General features: G+C 40.4%; 1 protein-coding gene across 1 annotated transcript; it reads right to left on the minus strand.

Moving 5' to 3' along the window:
• Positions 1–877: 877 nt before the first annotated feature.
• Positions 878–18,959, minus strand: LOC138885897 (uncharacterized). The gene is made up of 4 exons (XM_070166893.1): positions 18,571–18,959; positions 17,239–18,313; positions 13,691–13,839; positions 878–1,034 (listed from the first exon to the last, which is right to left on the minus strand). The coding sequence occupies exons 1-4, from the start codon at positions 18,957–18,959 to the stop codon at positions 878–880; spliced, it is 1,770 nt and encodes a 589-aa protein (XP_070022994.1).
• Positions 18,960–19,391: the final 432 nt, after the last annotated feature.

Consider the following 19,391-nt stretch of genomic DNA (forward strand, 5'->3'; position numbering starts at 1 on the left):
AGATTAGTCGTCAAATAAGTTAATTCATATAGGTTCCCAGTAATTGAACAAAGTTGTCTAAAGTCATTCGGGACTCTGTACGTGTTGTTTATATGAACGACTGATTATTATGTGTTACGATTAATATAGTCGAGTCGATGTATGTCGTCAATTAATTTCAGTCATTAATGGTAACAACTTGATTCGTGTTATTTACTTCTGCTGTGATCATATTTGAATCCCATTAGGAATTGAATTGTATTGCCTAATGGTTTTGTTCAATTTGACTCCAAAAAACATCTAGGGGTAGGTTATAAGGGCAGTTCAGACTTTGATCTTAAATGGATGCCATGTTTATTTGGTTCAGATTGTGGGCAGCATGCGTATGGTCAGCGGTTAAGGAATTAAAATAATTGGACAGCATGTGCTATCAGATTATATTCCTGCTGCCCATACTTTGGCTAAATAAACAAGAGATTAGGACACTTTAACAACAAAAAGAGAGAGGGGCGGTCAGGGATCTCATGGGAGTTTTGTTATTTAAACTAACTGAGTGGAAAAACAACAGGGAGGGGGGAATTTTGAGTTGTCCAGCAGGCTGTAAAGTGCTGAGGTTAGGCTATAAGAAGGGGGATTCTTTTTTGAAAGAGAGGAGGTTTTTTTTTTCTGGAAAAAACTGAAAGAAAGAAACATAAATTCAGAGGATATTGTAACCAAACATTGTCTATAAACTACATAAGAGTTCACATTGGTCAAGCTGTCTTGGCCAAGTTCTGTTGTTTTGCCCTTTTGAGCTGCTCGTGATTGTTAAACTGTTGGTGTGGTTACTTTGAATACTCTGCTGTTTTTGCTGGTTCATTACTCTGTTTTTAGGACTGTTAGTTTGGTGCTCGACCAACTATTGGGTTTTCCTCGTGGTGGAAACTGCTGCTGTTACTGCATTGTTGCTCCATTGTTGCTGTGTGTCTGTTTTTGCTGCTGTTGTTTGCTGTGTACTACTCAGCTGATCATTTCCCTTCTTCTTTTGTTCCTCTATACCAGGTAGACAACTAATACTGTCAATGTAATCTGAAGTTGAGTATGAATACAAAGAAAAGGGTTGAAGATCATTTATTTTATGTATAGCCTGTACACTGAATGATCCGGGATGTATGATAGCTTGTATTTTGTTCGGATACTGGGTTAGCTTTAACACATAGCAACTGTAAATGTAGGGTAATTTGACATCCAATTGTATATGCAGGCTGGTAGATAAAAGCATGCCCAATGCAGTAGGTTGTATCTTAGATTTAGTTTAATGGTGTAGTATAATTCTGTAATGTATGCCAAGCATGAAAACCGTACACTACTAGTTAAGTTCTTTCCTTTCTGATAAATTGCCTCATATAACTGGTAAACCATGCTTTAAGACAAAGAACACAAAGCTTGCAATCTCAACCTCACGAAGTTTGAGCCCAAGTCGAGCGAATCAAGCAGGCTCCCAGCGAAAAATAGTGGCCCAGGCCCAACCGCTACTGCTTGGGTTGGGTTTGGGCCATTAATATTCGTTTGGCTGATTGCGTACGTGGCCGTGCTTCTGATTTTGCGCAAGCACTCGGAATTCTGTTATAGATAACTTGCAAGCATGTAATTAACTAGGACTATCTCTGTTTTCAATTAGTAGAGACAAACGCGACAAGAAACGTAGTTGCTATAGGATATCCTTTTAAAATAAGGACGAGATGAGCCTCGACAAATAAAAATGCACAAGCTGCGGGGCCTCGTTAAATGTATATATCGAAGCATTCAGTTTCCCAGGTGGGTCGTTTAGCAAATCTCACGACCCTCCCGAAATAATGACGCGATAGCCTGTTTAAGCGCGTATTTAATAATTTTACCTTCTTAAATTCGGGTGCACATTTATGTGACCCAAATCCAAATCTCGACGGATTCGAGATGTGTTTCTAATCACGGGTACATTGATTGTGACGTGGTTCGAGATGCGTGTCCATGACGTCGCAAATTCCTTTTAAAAATTTAGAATAAGACGAGCCTCGACAAACAAAAATGTACAAAGCTGCGGGGCCCTCTAAATGTATGTATATATTAAAGTATTTAGAATTTGGGATGTGCCATCTAACGAATTTTTACGACCTTCCCCAAAATAACAAGACGCTAGTTGCTTTAGGCGCGCCTTTAACAATTTATTTTCCTTAATTCGGGTGCACATTTATGTGACCCAAATCCAAATCTCAACCGAGTCGAGATATATCGATAACCACGGGTGCATTGATGTAACGTGGTTCGAGATATGTTTTCACGACGTTGCAATTCTTGTAAAATAATAATAATGACAAAAGCGGTAAAAAGTTAAAATTTGCACATAAGTTCATATTTGTATAAAATCAGATAATCAAGCCGAATATAACAGTTGAGCGACCGTGCTAGAACCACGGAACTCGGGAATGCCTAACACCTTCTCCCGGGTTAACAGAATTCCTTATCCGGATTTCTGGTACGCAGACTGTAATATGGAGTCATTCTTTTCCTCGATTCGGGATTAAAATTGGTGACTTGGGACACCCTAAATCTCCCAAGTGGCGACTCTGAAATAATTAAACCAATCCCGTTTCAATTGTCCTTTAATTGGGAAAAACTCCCTTGCACCCCTGCGGGGCGGAAAAAGGAGGTGTGACAGCTCTAGCGACTCTGCTGGGGATTTCTGTAACCCAGAACCACTGGTTCAGGGTTCAAGAATTCGAGCTTAGAATAATTGTTATATTTGGCTTTATTATCTGATCTTTATTACATGTTTTTGCATAACGTGCTAAATGTTGTCTTTTACCGCTTTGATATTATCTGAACTGTATATAAACTGTGCCGAAACCCTTCTCTTCTTACCTCCGGGGAGAAGCTCGCTGGTCGAGACTCCCTATTCTGTTAGTGTCAATACCTGAAATAAGAAAGAGGTCGGACAAGTTACAAAGCCGGACGATCTCGCGGGTCCCCGGTACGTAGCCCCCTCCTCGACTCGAGTTGTCCGCTCGGGTACACAGTCTAGAACAAATACCCAGGTTATAAACCTAGTATAACGAAACTTCATGCCGGATCCCTAGTAGGAACGCTTATTTGCATCATGTTGCATTTGACTTAGGGGACTCAACACAGGGGTTGGGTCCGTCTAGGACAGGCAACCTGAAATGAAAAGACCATCCTGCTGCATCCTACTTGTTTGCGCATTTATTTGCTTCAGTTCCGCATGCTGACCGGTTTCTAAAAAAAAAACAAAATTTAGCAAAAAGGGTCAAAAAATATTCTCTTTAATTACTTTCAAAAAGGGGTATTTATTTTAAAAAAAAAATGGAAAATTCGTAATTCAAAAAAAAAAATGTTGTTTCTTTTAACTTTTCTATATTTTAAAAAAAAATATATTTTCTTTAGTCTTTATCTCTTTTCAAAAAGAAAAATATATTCTTGCTTTCTGTGTTTAATTGATTTTTCTATTCATGATGTACCGAACTACGCCGGTTTGATTCTCACCGGATGTGAGATACGTAGGCAACCCTCATCGGGTTCAACCCCATTTTTTGCTAAAATAGCCAAAATCAATAAATAAATAATAAAAAAAATGCGTCAAATTTTAAAGAGTCATAAATAAGTCAGTTGATGCTGTTTTGTTATAAAAAGCCGAATGTTCCCGAAAGGGACGCCGGAAGGCTGACTTTGCATAAAACAGCCACCTTTGGGTCTTGTTTAGTATTTTTGTCCAGTTGACCCACACGGCCTTAAAATCTTCGTCCCCGAAGTACTTAAAGGCCGTGTTCAAAACTTGATCCCCTTTGTAAAATATTATTGAGTCAAGTCATTTTGTTAAAACCACCTTAATAAATGTGCAGGATGAGCACGATGCAAAATGAACTTTTTTCAATAATGACCAAAATTCCTGTCAAGTTACGGCTATGGTGGAATGATCTAGGTGTTGAAGGACAAAATGAGGTCAAGAAATATTTGAAAGGTCTCGTGGGTTTGTTGGAAATCCAACCTCGGGGAGATATCATAAGAGCTTTGGTTACCTACTGGGACCCGGCGCACAGTGTTTTCCATTTCTCTGATTTTGAACTCACCCCGACTTTGGAAGAAATGGCTGGGTACATCAGAATTGCTGAACTTCCGTTAAAGCAAAAATACTTGGTCGCCCCAAGAGCTGTCACGGTACATCGGTTCCTCGATTCACTGAAGATACCCAGAACGGTCCACAACCCGGATCTGGCTGCCGGTTTTTGCACTCCATGCTTCATATATGATAGGTACGGTCATGAAGAGGGATTCAATAATCCAATCAAAAAACTGTGCAGCAAAGGTATTCGTCAGAAGTGGGACAAACACAGACGGGTAGCCTTCATGATGATGTTCCTGGGCCTTCTGGTATTTCTAAGTAAAGACGGAAACATTGATTTGAAGATATCCGGGGTCATCAGCACCTTACTCACGCAAAGTGACAGTACTCTCGTACCTATGGTGGTATCTGACATCTTCCGAGCCCTCACAGCTTGTAAAGCTGGGGGAAAATTTTTCGAAGGTTGTAACTTGCTCCTACAAATGTGGATGACCGAGCACCTCTGCCATCGTTCCGAGATTTTGAGCCATGGTTCCCCGGAAAAGACTTGTATAGAAGAATTTTACACAAGAACCAAAGAGAACAGTTTGCCCAAAGGAGTCCTGGCATGGACCTCGTTCTTCCAAGCTCTTACTGCCAGCCAAATACAATGGACGCTGGGATGGTTGCCTGTTGATGAAGTCATATATATGCCGGCAGCTAAGACTCATTTCTTACTGATGGGGATTAAGAGCATTCAACCTTACGCGCCTTGCCGATTTTTGAGACAGCTCGGAAGATGCCAGACAGTACCTCATGAGGAAGATCTTAGCACTCAAGCAGTTGAGATAAGTCCCGATGGACAGTTTCCAGAAGCGAAAATTCGCCAAATCTGGAGTGAGTGTCAATATTTGAAATCAGATGCTTGCGTACGGGATCGAGCCAAAGGTGAGACGGCACCAGGTTACCTTGCATGGTATAGAAGGGAACTTGAGCATGAAAGGCCAGCTAAGAGACCCCACATCCTGAATTTCGCCGAATCGTTGCGAAAGCAGTGGGATTGGTTAGCGAAAGAAAGAGGCTATTGCGCCGAAATCAGCAGGTTGAAGCAACAAGTGGAAAGCTTGAAATATGAGCACAATGTGCAAGTTGCTACCGATCTGGGAGAGCAGAACAAGTTAATTCAGGAAAACGAAATGCTCAGAGCACAGATCAAACAGATAAGGATGGATGCGGATAAGCAGCCAAGGCGTCGATCAGATGAGCAGTTGATAAAAAGGCTAAAAGGCAAAGTCAGGGAATGGCAAGAGGATTTAGAGAAATCTAAGAACGTCATAACAGAGCTCAGGGCACAATGGGATACAAGAGCAGATAAGCATCGCCGATACTTGAATCAATTGGAAGGCGACCACGAGAAAACTGTTGCTAAAATGAAGAGAGAGATGGCTACACTTGAGATTAGAGCAGCTAATCAGGCCAAGGATTTCCAAATTGAGAGCAGATACTGGTACGACTTGTTGGCCCAGATGAAGTTAGAAGTACGGCAACTGAAGTATCAGCATGTACAGGATGCTCAGGCATTCAAGATATGTAGTGATCAGATAAAACGCCTACTCATGGAGAAGAAGCAAACCAGAGATAGGATCAAGGCCATTGCCCATGCCATCACCAGACGATGTCTACGATGTGAGAACATGACCAGCGTTACCGTCTTCTCGGTAGTGATGGGTTATGTCAAGCAGACTATGCATGAGCTGGAGCAACTTGAGAGGGATCTCGCACCTAGGACCGCGGCAAGGCCGAACGATGCCCCGCGGACACCAATTTTCAAAACCATAATGTACTCATAAGTCAAGTCTGTATCTTAGCACCTTCTGCCTGTTTTTTTCATCAGGATGATTTTTGGTCTATTTTTGAGTCTAGGCTTATTTTCAAAGTTTGCTCTTTCTTTTGCAAAATGTAGTTTGTAATAGACCATTTCAACAATAAAAGGTTGTTTGCTTTTACGCTCATTTGTGTTTTGAACTACGTAATGATCTGATTCACGCGGCATCGTGATACGTAGGCAATCCTCATCGGATCCGGTCGCATTTTTACCGCAAAATAAAAACATAGCCAGAAGCCTAAAAAGAAAGTCGGGATGACGCATGTTGTTCGAAGCAAAGCATGTAGAAACGGTTAAATGCCTAGGAGCATTGCATCCTCTATGTGATATGATCAAATCTGTTAAGCTCTAACGCTAACAAAGTTTGTTGTTGTCTGTTCCAGACAAGTTAGTTGTTAAAGAACTCTGGCAACACACTTTTATCAAACCAGATCCAAAGGACCGATAGCAACAAGCATGACTACCTCAGAGAATAGCAATGAGGAAGAAAGGCCGATGAGCCAGTTGTTAAAAGAAGCGATGGAAAAGATTGAAAGGATGGGACTAGAGATGAACGCAATGCAGCTAGCCATAGCCAAAACACAAAAGAGCCCTGAAACACTGGGACCCACGCTGGAATACCCTCACTCCGGCCCTTCCACAAGCCTCCCAAACCCCCGTTATCATCAAGAAAGAAGCCCTCATGATTCCCAAGCTCCACCACCCCATCAACCTCTCCCAACACCCAATATTCCCATTTTTGTGGGACCCACATCAGCCCCCTTTCAAAGAACGATCAGTGAGCCCTTGTTTCAAGCTCACGATACGCAATACTATCCCCCTGAGCCTACATTCCATGCACCCGAACCACAGGCTTACAATCCACACTTGGAGGTACCGGCAGAGATTGAAAAGCCGGTTAAAGCCCCTGAACATGATGAGGTATTGAGAAAATTCAAAAGCCTGGAGCAGTCCTTCAGGAACCTGCATGGTTTGGGCAACTAGGTCAGCGTAGCATACAAAGATCTGTGCCCTTTCCCAGACGTCCAACTCTCGGCTGGTTTCAAAATGCCTAAGTTTGATTTATATGAAGGGCACGGTGATCCCATTGCACATTTGCGGGGATTCTGTAGTAAAATTAGAGGGGCAGGCGGCAAGGATGAGCTGCTGATAGTTTATTTCGGCCAAAGTCTGAGCGGATCTGCGCTAGAGTGGTATACCAGGCAGGATTCCAGTAGGTGGTATACTTGGGATGATCTGGCGCAGGCTTTTGCAGGTCATTTCCAGTACAATCTCGAGATAGTCCCTGACCGTCTCACATTATTAAGAACTGGGAAGAAACCCGGGGAAAGTTTTCGCGAGTTCGGGTTCCGCTGGAGAGAACAAGCAGCTAGAGTCGATCCTCCCATGAGAGAGGGAGAGATGGTGGACTATTTCTTGCAAACATTGGATCCAACCTACTTTGGTCACTTGGTGACAACAGTTGGAAAATCTTTCAACGAGGTGGTCAAGATAGGGGTCATGATAGAAGAGGGGCTGAGGTCTGACAAAATCTTGAACTACTCGGCACTCAAGGCCACCACCCAGGCTATTCAGAGTGGTACGGGAGGTGCACTAAGAAGAAAGAAAGAAGAGGCTATTCAGAAGAACCTGGATCTGCACACCAAAAACATGTGCAAGAAAGGGCATGAGTACACCACATCAGTACCCAATAAGGGCCAAGCTTAACCTCGATCGAGTAGTGAAGAAGAAGGTTAGAGCCCTACTGGTTATATGCTTATAACAAGGTAAGACATTATGAAATATGACAGTATAATAAAAATACTAACAGTCGATAAGAAATAAAATCACAGAAAGAATATAATTAAGTATATAGAGATAGCAACAGGGGATCTCCCAGGATATCGTCCCATAGTCCCAAATGTAAATGTACAGAGGATCTCCCGGGATATCGTCCCATAGTCCGAATCATAAATGTGCAGGGGAATTTCCCGAAATACTAATCTGTAGTCCCAAAGTAAATATCTGGTATAGGGGGATCACTCGATATCTTATCCCGTAGTCCCAATTATAAATGTGTAGGGGGATCTCCCGGAATACCAATCCGTAGTCCCAAAGTAAACATGCAGGGGGGATTTTCCGGAATACCAATCCATAGTCTCAAAGTAAACATGCAGGGGGATCTCCTAGAATACCGATCCTTAATCCCAAAGTAAACACACAACAGTATCAGGAAAGAATCCTACAATTCTATTCAAGTTCGTATCAGGAAAACAGGGAATTTCTACTCTAAACATGCTACATAAAGTCCAGGTAATCAGTTAAAGCAGGTAAGACAGATATTTACTTAATGAAAATGGGGTTTTTAAAAAATTAGCACATGTACGCACTCGTCACCTCACATACACGACACTCATATAAAAACAGTACCAAAATCTTAAGGAGAGTTCCCCCACACAAGGTTTGGCAAGCCACTTACCTCGAACTAGCTCAAATCAATCCGAAATCGCGCTCTTGCCACGAGTATCCAAATCCGAGTGTCCCAAATCTAATCAAATCAATTTCATAATGTAAATATAACTACAAACAATGAATTTAGCTAAGGGAATCTAAGCTAAGGTAACAAAATAGAAAACGCCCAAAAAACCTTTCGGGCCCACGTCTCGGAATTGGGTAAAAATTATGGATTATGAACACCCATTCACTCACGAATCTAAACATACCAAAGTCACTCAAATTCGATACCAAAACCTCGATCTAAACCCAAAAACTTTGTTGGGGAACTTTTCTCAATTCTTCCCAATTTTCACCCAAAATCCGAATTTAAATGATGAAATTAAGCTTATATTAATGGAATACAATCAAAAAGGGGTTAGGAATCATTACCCAATGATATTCTCTTCAAAATCCCCATAGAATTGCATTTCACCAAGCTCGAATTTGGTTTTCCAAGTTATGAACTCAAACCCTCGATTTTTCATATATGTGCCCAGCGTTTACCGCTTATGCGATCATAGGGCCATATTTGCGGTCCCTCTTCTGCGATTGGTGACCCGCACCTTCGAGATTTCATTAAACCCCTAGGAGCCGCACCTGTGCTCCACTCTTCGCAAATGTGGTCCACTTCTGCGGTTCTTAAGTTGCATCTGCAACCTATGTCCTTCATGTCCCAGACCGCACCTGCGACCTCTTTCCTCGCTTTTGCGGGCTGCACCTGCAGGCTCCTCACTGCTGTCACACCTCTTTTTTACTACCCCCAAAAGGGGTATAAGGGTGTTATTTCCAATTTAAAGTGACAATCGAAATGAGATTATTCATTTTAAATACAGAGTCACCACATGGGATAGTTTATGGTGTCCCAAGTCACCGGTTCGAATCCTGAATCTAGGAAAGATTGACTCTATTCTATAGTCCGTGAACACAGAAATTCGGGTAAGGAATTATGTTAACCCGGAAGAAGGTGTTAGGCATTCTTGGGTTCCGTGGTTCTAGCACGGTCGCTCAAACTATTATAATTGGCCTATTATCTGATTTTAAAACATGTTGTAGCCTATGGTAGATTTTAATTTATTAACCGCCTTTAATCATTTTTAAGAAGATTCAACACTATTTAAAATGTGCCTTGGACCACTCCACATGAAATGCACTTGCGGTCCACAACACATTTTATCTAACATTATTGAGAATTGGAGTTGGGTCACATGAAATGCACACCTGAGTTTAGGAAATTAATTTTTAAAATAGCGCGCCTAAAGCAACTAGGCACTTTCAAATTTGTGAGGGACATGGAAAGTTTGCTAATGGCACACCTCAATTTCTAAAGGATTCAAATTAACTATCCGAGGGCCACGAGTTATCTATTTTTTTTTACGGCACACCTCAAGTCTAATAAATGAAAAGGGTTAATTCATTAACTAGAAGACTAAGGGAATTTGCATCCTTTAGTTCAAGCTAATGTTCACTAAACTTAATGCTTAATGGGCTAACAATTAACTGACCGCCTGATTATTTGGTGAGACTAAGGCCAGCAACAGGCCTTATAGCCTCAAATAGGCCAAGCCCAGTTAGATAGGCAATATGTGAGGGGCCCAGGAGTAAGCCAAAAGAGACGGCAACATAGCAGAACAAGCCGAAGAGGCCCATTTCGATGAATTGCCTATTGTATGCCCATGTTAAACCCCAAATTGACAACATTGAATGTATGGAATCAACCAAAAACGTCTAAGACTATCATGATATAAACAACATGCTACAGTAAAACAAGATACTAAACTGAATTTGAAATTCTCAATTAAAAGTACCAAAACCTCATACCAACAGGATACTATGGGAATGCATAACTAGAACAAACCAAATTATGCTGGTTCAAAAACCAACCTCAAACTGGTTTTAAAAGAGCAAATTCGCATAAGAGAAGAAACAACATTACCATTTGTACAATTTTTAAAGGATAGAATGATTCAGACTACTAACGTATTCAATAATAGCTAAACCCATTAACATGCTCAACAGTAGCTCATCATGAGTGCACATCCAACAATATCTTAAGAAAGCAAACCCCAATAGTTACAAACAACAGTAGCTAACTATTAACAAATGAACAAGCTTATACGAATAACATGCTCAAACCTGAACTTCTATTTACAGTGATCTCATGACACACATATGTCCAAATAACCATTTCAATAACTTTGTAACATATATGATCAAAACTTCAATTCATTTGAATCCAAACCTCATACTCAAACCCTCTCAGAATCAGACCAACGAGCAAAGATGGATTCACTTTACAAGACTTTAGCAACATGAGAAAGGGCTAGACTAACATGCATAATATAGGGTTTATATACATAGTTATACAGAAATTGAAGAAATAAGTTTGAGATTCAACCTGTATCCAAAGTGTTTCACATTCAAAGTGTAGATTCACAGTTCACATGTTGTTTATGGGTCCAAGAGATACCTGGAAAAGCAAAGAAAGTAAAAAGAATGAGGGATCAGCAGCCGCAGAACAATATCAGCATCAATGTAACAGTAAAAAGCTAGAAAATCTGAGCAAAACACAACTTCTTCACACCAGTAGGAAAAAAAACACTGAAGACCATTCTATGGAGACTCAATTGCCCAGGTTAACTATGCGATTTGTGGCAGAATTGAATCAATTTCTGATTAAGGAAAATGCAGGAAATTCAATTGTTCTTTCAAAACCTTTCAGACTTAGCCATTTCTGATTTTTAATGTTCTCTTTTTTTTTTCTCAAAAAAATCCCTCTTGAACCTCAAATAAGGTTGCCTTTATAGGCAAGCTTCTAGGGCTGCAAAAATAAGCTCATTTTTGCACTTCAAACCTTTTGCAATTTTGGTTTTTGCTCAAGTACCCTTATTAAAAACCAGTTTTCCAAAATAACCCCAATCTCCAACTTCCTAGAAGTTTCGCAAGTCTGTTAGGAGAGATTCCCTCACCTAGATTTCCTAATTTACCCCTTAGGATCCATGTTTTTACCTTAAGAAATCTCATGGTTCAAGTTGACCCAATAATCTAAACCCAATTGGATAGGCTGCTCTTTGCAAATGGATCAGAGACAACCCAAAGCCCAAACGACAAATTAACCAACTAAAAATCTATAAGCACAGAATAACACTGAACTGATTTCGATAATTAAAAATCTAGACTAAATGACTTATTAACTAGAATTAACTAAGTTAACAAATCTAAACTAAGCTAATTAACAAATTAAACACACTAATTAAAGAAAAAGATTCAAAACTAACATGCATAAACAAACAACTCTAGAGAAACTAGAAAAATAAAAAGGAATCAAGAGGAAGAGAAAGAGGAAGAAGATAGAAAGACACAATGAAAGCAAAATGAGGGAAAGATAACAAAAGCAAAGGAAAAATACCTAAAATATCTCGGACAGTAAAGAATTGGAAAGAGCCTTCAAATCTTTGATCGACTTTGACATTAATCGTTTGTTCTTATCAAGAATACACGAATAAAATCAAATTAGACCTAAAATTCCACTGAAATCTCGATTTGGGGATTTTTCTGGATTTTTAGGGTTCAATTTCAAGTCCAGATTCGACGGGTTCGGGATAAATTCGAGGGAAAAGAGTTAGAGATTTGGGGAGAGGGAACCATGGGGATTCTAGGGTGTTAATTTGGGGTGATTTGGGGGTGGCTCCGCCAGCCTAAAGTGGTGGAGAAACAGGGCGGCGCTAGCGTTTGGATAGGATTCTCTGAAGATTAGGAATGAGAGAGACGATTAGAGAAAGGGGGGAGGTAGGGGTTAGGACAGTTAAATAGAAAATGTGACCCATTTCCGGGTCGTTTGATTGGTGAGATCCAACGGCTAAGATCAAAGTGAGATAGAACAATGTCATTTGGGTCTATAACTGGAGTGGACCGGGTTGAAGGCGGATCTGTGCCGGTTTTGGACATGTATTTGAGTAGAAATTTTGGGCTGGTACGAAATTGGCCCAAAAATAGCCCTTGTTATTTAACCTTTTCACTACTTTTAATCAAAAAAAAATTTCTTTTTCCTTTTCAAATAAAATTAAATCCTAAATTGCTCTTAAACCAAATATTTTACCAAATTAAGCTAATTACTAAAAAATAATATTTACAACAACTAATTAATTGCCAAATTAAAAGTAAACTATAAGATTCGAAGCTAAATGCAAAAATGAGTTATTTTTGTGGTTTTAATCATTTTTATAAGACAACTAAATTGCTAATTAACCTAAAAATGTAGAATTAAATCCTAAATGCAAATGCGATGCATTTTTTATATTTTCTTTCATTAATAAAATGAACTAAACATGCACAGACAAATGCGAACAATTTAACAAAATGCTACAGACAATCTACGAAATTGCAAATAATGGGAAAAATTTATTTTCTTGAATTTATGGGAGTAATTCACATAGGGAGAAAATCACGTGCTCACAACCGCCCCTCTTTGCTCGGATATATATGAAGAGTTTTCGTGCAAAGATAAGGTGAGCGGATACGAGCGATTTTTGCCCATTTGAATACTCTGTGGGAAGCATTTTTGAAAGATTTGACCGTACCCTACTTCCGAGGTTGCCTATAGATCCTTGACTATAAAGGAATCAGGTCAGCGTAGTTCAGAAAGTTTCGGTAGCTGGGACTACCATGAAGCTGTGATTTCACTATTGCGGCTGCTGCTACTGCTTAATGAACTCCTTATTAACCTAAGACAAAGTAAAAGAACTAGTTTAAACTATGACCTATTATTACAAGAATCCTATCTATATCTTTAAACTTGATCTTGCAATTTCTGCTGCTCTGTTGACTTGTACTCTCCCGGTGAGATTCCTTTGTTGTTGTCTTGAATTGTACTCTGAGGTGCTTTTTCTTTGTTGTTCAGGCGGACACCTGATTGCTGAACTTGAATCGTCTTCCTTCAAACATTGCTACTTTCCATTGGTTCTTCCAAGTGGGCTCCTGATTACCAACACTTGAACTGCAACTTCCCTTCGTTCTCCAGGAGGGCTCCTGATTACCAACACTTGAATTGCTGCTTCCCTTTGTTCTCCATGCGGGCTCCTGATTACCAACACTCGAATTGCCGCTTCCCTTCGTTCTTCAGGTAGGCTCCTGATTACCAACACTCAAATTGCTGCTTCCCTTCGTTCTCCAGGCAGGCTCCTAATTACCAACACTTGCATTACTTTCCTTCGTTCTTCAGGTGGGCTCCCGACTGCCAACACTTGAAGCCTTCATTTTCTAGGCGGGCTCCTGATTACCAACACTCGAATTGTCGCTTCCCTTCATTCTTCAGGTGGGCTCCTGATTGCTGAACTCCTTTTAACCTTACTGCTTTCCCTTTATTCTCTAGGTAGGCACTTGATTTCCAACACTTGAACTGACTCCTCTGAAACTGCTGCTTGTGAACCTGATTACAACAAAACAAACAAAACAAAAGAAATTGTTCTGCCCTAGTTAGATATCGGGAACATCTGTGAGTGTTAATCGAATCATAGTACCCAAAAGCTCTAAGAATTTAAAAGCTAAATCCCATTATCTGGGAGGGTCCTGAAAACCTTTAGTTAAATGACAATTTTAAAGATAAATTATGTTTCTAAAGGTATGACTTTCGCTAAATCTCGTTATCTATGAAGGTCTTACGACTAAATCCCATTATCCAAGAGGTTCCTGAAACTCAAAATCAAGTCTTATCTTAAGAGTGTCAACTTTTTAGGTTGAATTGTACTTCCTTACAATAGAACTTACACTGAATCTTGTTATCTAATGGAAATCTTAAAGCTAGGTCCCATTATTCAGGAGGGTCCTGAAATTTTTTAAATTAAACCCTATCCTAAGAATGAATACTTCGAAACCGACTTACATTTCCTCAAGGTAAAGCTTTGTTACTCATGAATGTTTTGAATTTTAAGCTAGGCCCCATTATTCAGGAGGGTCCTGAGAAGTTATGGTCAAACCTGTCTGGTAGTTGCTTTTCTTTACTGAGGGTTTCTCCGAAATGAAATTTTCTGTCCCTGTTTCAAATCAAAGAAAATTTTTGTTAGTTTTAAAATGTGGTGGTTAGTTTGTGGCATTCTTGCTGAAGGTAGCCTCTCCACTGTTGTGCTTTGTTTTGACTGGTTTCCCTGAACTGGCCCAATTTTGACGTTCTGACTGATCCCCAACCGCAGGAACCTGGATGACCCGGGTGCTCTATACCCAAACCGTTGTTTTACATTTCTGACCCTTCTATCTGAACTTCTGCATCTCCTATGAAATTACAAACCATTCTACCGATGGACCTTCCACTGACACTTTATATCCTACTTTACATCATACTATCTCTGGCATGCTTTGGCCGCGCTATGCTTTCTGCAATTTTGGAAGCTGGTAGTGAGCTTTGAAATCCTTTCTTACTTGCTTAAACAAGGCTGACATTGGAAAAATCTTAGAGAAAACTAAAACCAGCAGAAATGAAATGCAATGACCTTGAGAGATAGGAATAAAGAAGAAAAATCCAAAACTGGATGACTGTGTGAAGGAGAAAAAGAAGAAAGACTTATCTGAGTGAAGCAGTTGGTACCAATGATCATGAAATGCATTTCGGATTAATCAGCTTAGCCTGTCCAACCAATCAATTTTCAGTTGTCATACTTGTGCCCCATGATCTTCATGACCCAATTTCTCTGCCCAATCACTAACCTTGTTCGGCCTGCGATGCCTTGAAGGGGTTTCACCAACAAACCTCTCTCATTTGTTCGTCTCTCAACTCACTTTTGTCTTACAGTGCCCGTGAGAATTTTCACCAATAGGACCCTCTCATTTTTGATTTCTCTTAGCTTTCGTCTCCTTACAGTGCCCACGAGGGTTTTCACCAATAAGATTCTCTCATTTTTTCATTTTTCTTGCTTAGACCGGAGTGTTGCCCCTGATATGAATCACCTTACTTGCTCAACTCGGCATCTTTCGAAGACTGATCGGAAGGTTTTTCTTTGAACCGTAATGTGGGCTTTTGTATGGGGTTAGAAGGAAAGGATATCAAAAGGCTCAAAACAACTCAACAGGGTTCAAAAATTACAACTTTTGGAATCATATTTCTTACAATAACCACAACTTCTGCCCAGTTTCTTTGTTTGGGGACTTTTGGATTTTTATTTTGATGGGACCGAACCGTGAGGCTGCCTACGTATCCTTAAAAGGAAATAGGTCAAATGTAGTTCATGTCATAGGAGTTACTTTGTTGTTGGGATTTTTCTCTTTCTTTTCTCTCTTTATTTTCTTCTCTTCTTCTTTTTTCCTTCTTCTCTTTTTTTCCTTTTTCTTATTTTTCCCACTCATCTTCATTCTTTTCTTTCTCTTTTCTCTTATCTTTTCTCTCTTTTCCTTCTCTATTCTCTTATCTTTTTTTTTCTCTTTTCCTTTACTTAGCTTGTGCGTTCACGTTTCTGAATTTTGTTACTGATTCCAAAAGAGGGGTATGAGAGGAAATAAATAGAGCTCAAAAGGGTAACAAAGGATAATGTGTTTAGATAGCAGAACAAAATGCCTTCGTCATTCCAATCTTCAAAACATGCCAAGTACAAACAAACACGATTTAAACCAAAGAAATCATACATAATATCTTTTGATTGCATCAGAATTAATATCCATATCTACACATTTGCCTTCTATATTTGTTAAATACAAAGCACCATTGGACAATACTCTCGTTACGATGAACGGCCCCTGCTAATTTGGGGAAAACTTGCCTTTCGCCTCAACCTAATGTGGAAGGATGTGTTTCAACGCTTGCTGACCCATTTCAAATTTCCGGGGGCGCACCTTCTTGTTGTATGCTCTTGCCGTTCTCTTTTGATACAACTAGCCATGGCATACTGCTGTCAATCTTTTCTCATCCATCAAACTCAATTGCTCTAGGCGGGTTTTGACCCACTTATGATCATCAATCTCGGCTTCAGCAACAATCCGAAGGGATGGAATTTCAACTTCCGGGGGCGCACCTTCTTGTTGTATGCTGTTGCCATTCTCTTTTGATACAACTAGCCATGGCATACTGCTGCCAATCTTTTCTCATCCATCAAACTCAATTGCTCTAGGCGGGTTTTAACCCACTCATCATCAAAAATCTCGGCTTCAGCAACAATCCGATTGATGGAATTTCAACTTCCGCGGGTATCACTGCCTCAGTGCCATATACCAACAAATAAGGAGTTGCACCTACTGAAGTGCGAACAGTAGTGCGGTAACCTAGCAAAGCAAAGGATAACTTCTCATGCCATTGTCTGGAACCTTCTACTATTTTTCGAAGTGTCTTCTTTATGTTCTTGTTGGCTGCCTCGACTACTCCATTCGCCTTGGGGCGGTATGGGGTGGAATTGCGATGCATAATCTTAAACTGTTGACATACATCCTTCATCAAATGACTGTTGAGATTAGCACCATTATCTGTGATGATCACCTTTGGGATCCCCAACCGACAAATGATATTTGAATGAACAAAATCGACCACTGCTTTCTTGGTCACAAACTTGAAAGTTTTAGCTTCAACCCACTTGGTGAAATAATCAATGGCTACTAGAATGAACCTGTGCCCATTGGAGGCTGCCAACTAAATTGGTTCGATGACATCCATACCCCAAGCAACAAAGGGCCATGGTGCAGACATTGTGTGCAATTCAGATGGCGGAGAATATATCAAATCTCCGTGCACTTGACATTGATGACACTTGCGCACAAAACTGATACAATCTCACTCCATGATGAGCCAATAATAACCCGCTCGAAGAATTTTCTTTGCCAGAACATACCCACTCATATGTGGTCAACAGACTTCAGAATGTACTTCGGTTATGATAGTCGTGGCCTGTCTAGCATCTATGCATCTTAACAATCCAAGATCTGGAGTCCTTTTGTACAAAACTCCCCCACCGAAGACAAATCCACTTGCCAAACGACAAATTGATCTCTTTTGATTCCCCGTGGCCTGTATCAGATATACACCTATTCTAATGTACTCCCTAATGTCATGGAACCATGGCTCACCATCAAGTTCTTCTTCCACCATGTTACAGTAAGCATGATGATCGTAGACCTGAATATGCAAATGGTTAACATAAGCCTTATCTGGATGATGTAACATTGATGCCAGAGTAGCAAAAGCATCGGCAACCTCATTATGGATCCTTGGAATATGCCTGAACTCTACTGATCGAAACCTTTGACAAAGATCCTGTAAATATTGTCGGTATGATATGAGTTTTAAATCCCGTGTTTCCCATTCTCCTTGAATTTGGTGCACCAGAAGGTCCGAGTCTCCCAAGACCAAGACTTCTTGGACACCCATGTCTACAGCTAACCTCAGACCTAAAATGCATGACTCGTATTCGGCCGTATTGTTGGTACAGTAGAAATGAAGCTGAGCCGTAAAAGGGTAGTGATGCCCTATTTCATAAATAAGTACGACTCCTATCCCAACGCCTTTCATGTTAGCATCCCCATCAAAGAAAAGTTTCCAACCCAACTTTTCAACTTGTTCCAATTCGTTAATGTGCATCACCTCTTCATCAGGAAAGTAAGTCTTTAAAGGTTCATATTCTCCATCCACCGGGTTCTTGGCCAAATGGTCAGCCAATGCTTGGGATTTTATCGCAGTCCGAGTCACATAGATGATGTAAAATTCTGTGAGCAAGATCTTCCACTTTGCGAGCCTCCCTATGGGCATAGGCTTCTGAAAGATGTACTTTAACGGTTCCAAGCGAGAAATGACGTAAGTAGTGTAAGATGACAAATAATGTTTCAACTTCTGTGCTACCCAAGTTAGGGCGTAAAATGTCCTTTCAAGGTGAGTGTACTTAACCTCATAAGATGTGAACTTCTTGCTAAGATAATAGATGGCTTGCTCCTTCCTGCCATTGATGTCATGCTGACCCAACACACAACCAAAAGAATTGTCCAAGACCGTCAAATACAGAATCAAAGGTCTCCTGGGTTCTGGTGGGACCAACACAGATGGGTTCGACAAGTACCCTTTATCTTATCAAATGCTTCTTAACACTCATCTGTCCACTTGACCACAACATCCTTCTTCAACAGCTTGAGGATAGGCTCATAAGTTGTCGTAAGCTGAGCAATAAACCTGCTGATGTAGTTCAGCTTCCCTAACAGACTCATTACCTCAGTCTTGTTCCTTGGAGGCGGCAATTCCTGGATAGCCTTGATCTTTGATGGATCCAATTTAATACCTCGACGACTGACTTTGAATCCTAGCAATTTTCCAGATGGAACACCAAATGTGCATTTGGTGGGATTAAGCTTAAGATTGTACTTGCGAAGCCTTTGGAAAAATTTCCTTAAATCTTTGACATGGTCAGACTGCTTCCTAGACTTTATGATCACATCATCCACATAAACCTCAATCTCCGTGTGTATCATGTCGTGAAATATGGTCGTCATTGCCCTCATGTAAGTTTCCCCAGCATTTTTCAAACCGAATGGCAGTACCCGGTAGCAGTGTGTGTCCCCCATGGCGTGATGAATGCCGTCTTTCCGCATCTTTCTCATCCATTAAGATCTTATGATAGCCCGCATAGAAATCCACAAAAGATCCAATCTCATGCTTGGCACAATTATCAATCAAAATGTGGATATTCAGCAGTGGGAAGTTGTCCTTTGGACTTGCCTTGTTAAGATCACGGTAATCAACACACACTCAGGTCTTACCATCCTTCTTTAGCACAGGCACAACATTGGCTAACCAAGTGGGATACCGCTTGACTCGAATGACCTTTGCATCAAACTGTTTTGTGACTTCTTCTTTAATCTTCACACTCATGTCAGTTTTGAACTTTCTCAACTTCTGTTTGACGGGAGGGAATGTCGGGTCAGTGGGCAATTTGTGAACCACTAAGTCAGTGCTTAGACCAGGCATGTCGTCATATGACCATGCAAAAATATCTTTGTATTCAAATAATGCTTTAATTATCC

Source organism: Nicotiana sylvestris, chromosome 2 (genome assembly GCF_000393655.2).
Source record: "Nicotiana sylvestris chromosome 2, ASM39365v2, whole genome shotgun sequence".
Classification (NCBI taxonomy): domain Eukaryota; kingdom Viridiplantae; phylum Streptophyta; class Magnoliopsida; order Solanales; family Solanaceae; genus Nicotiana; species Nicotiana sylvestris.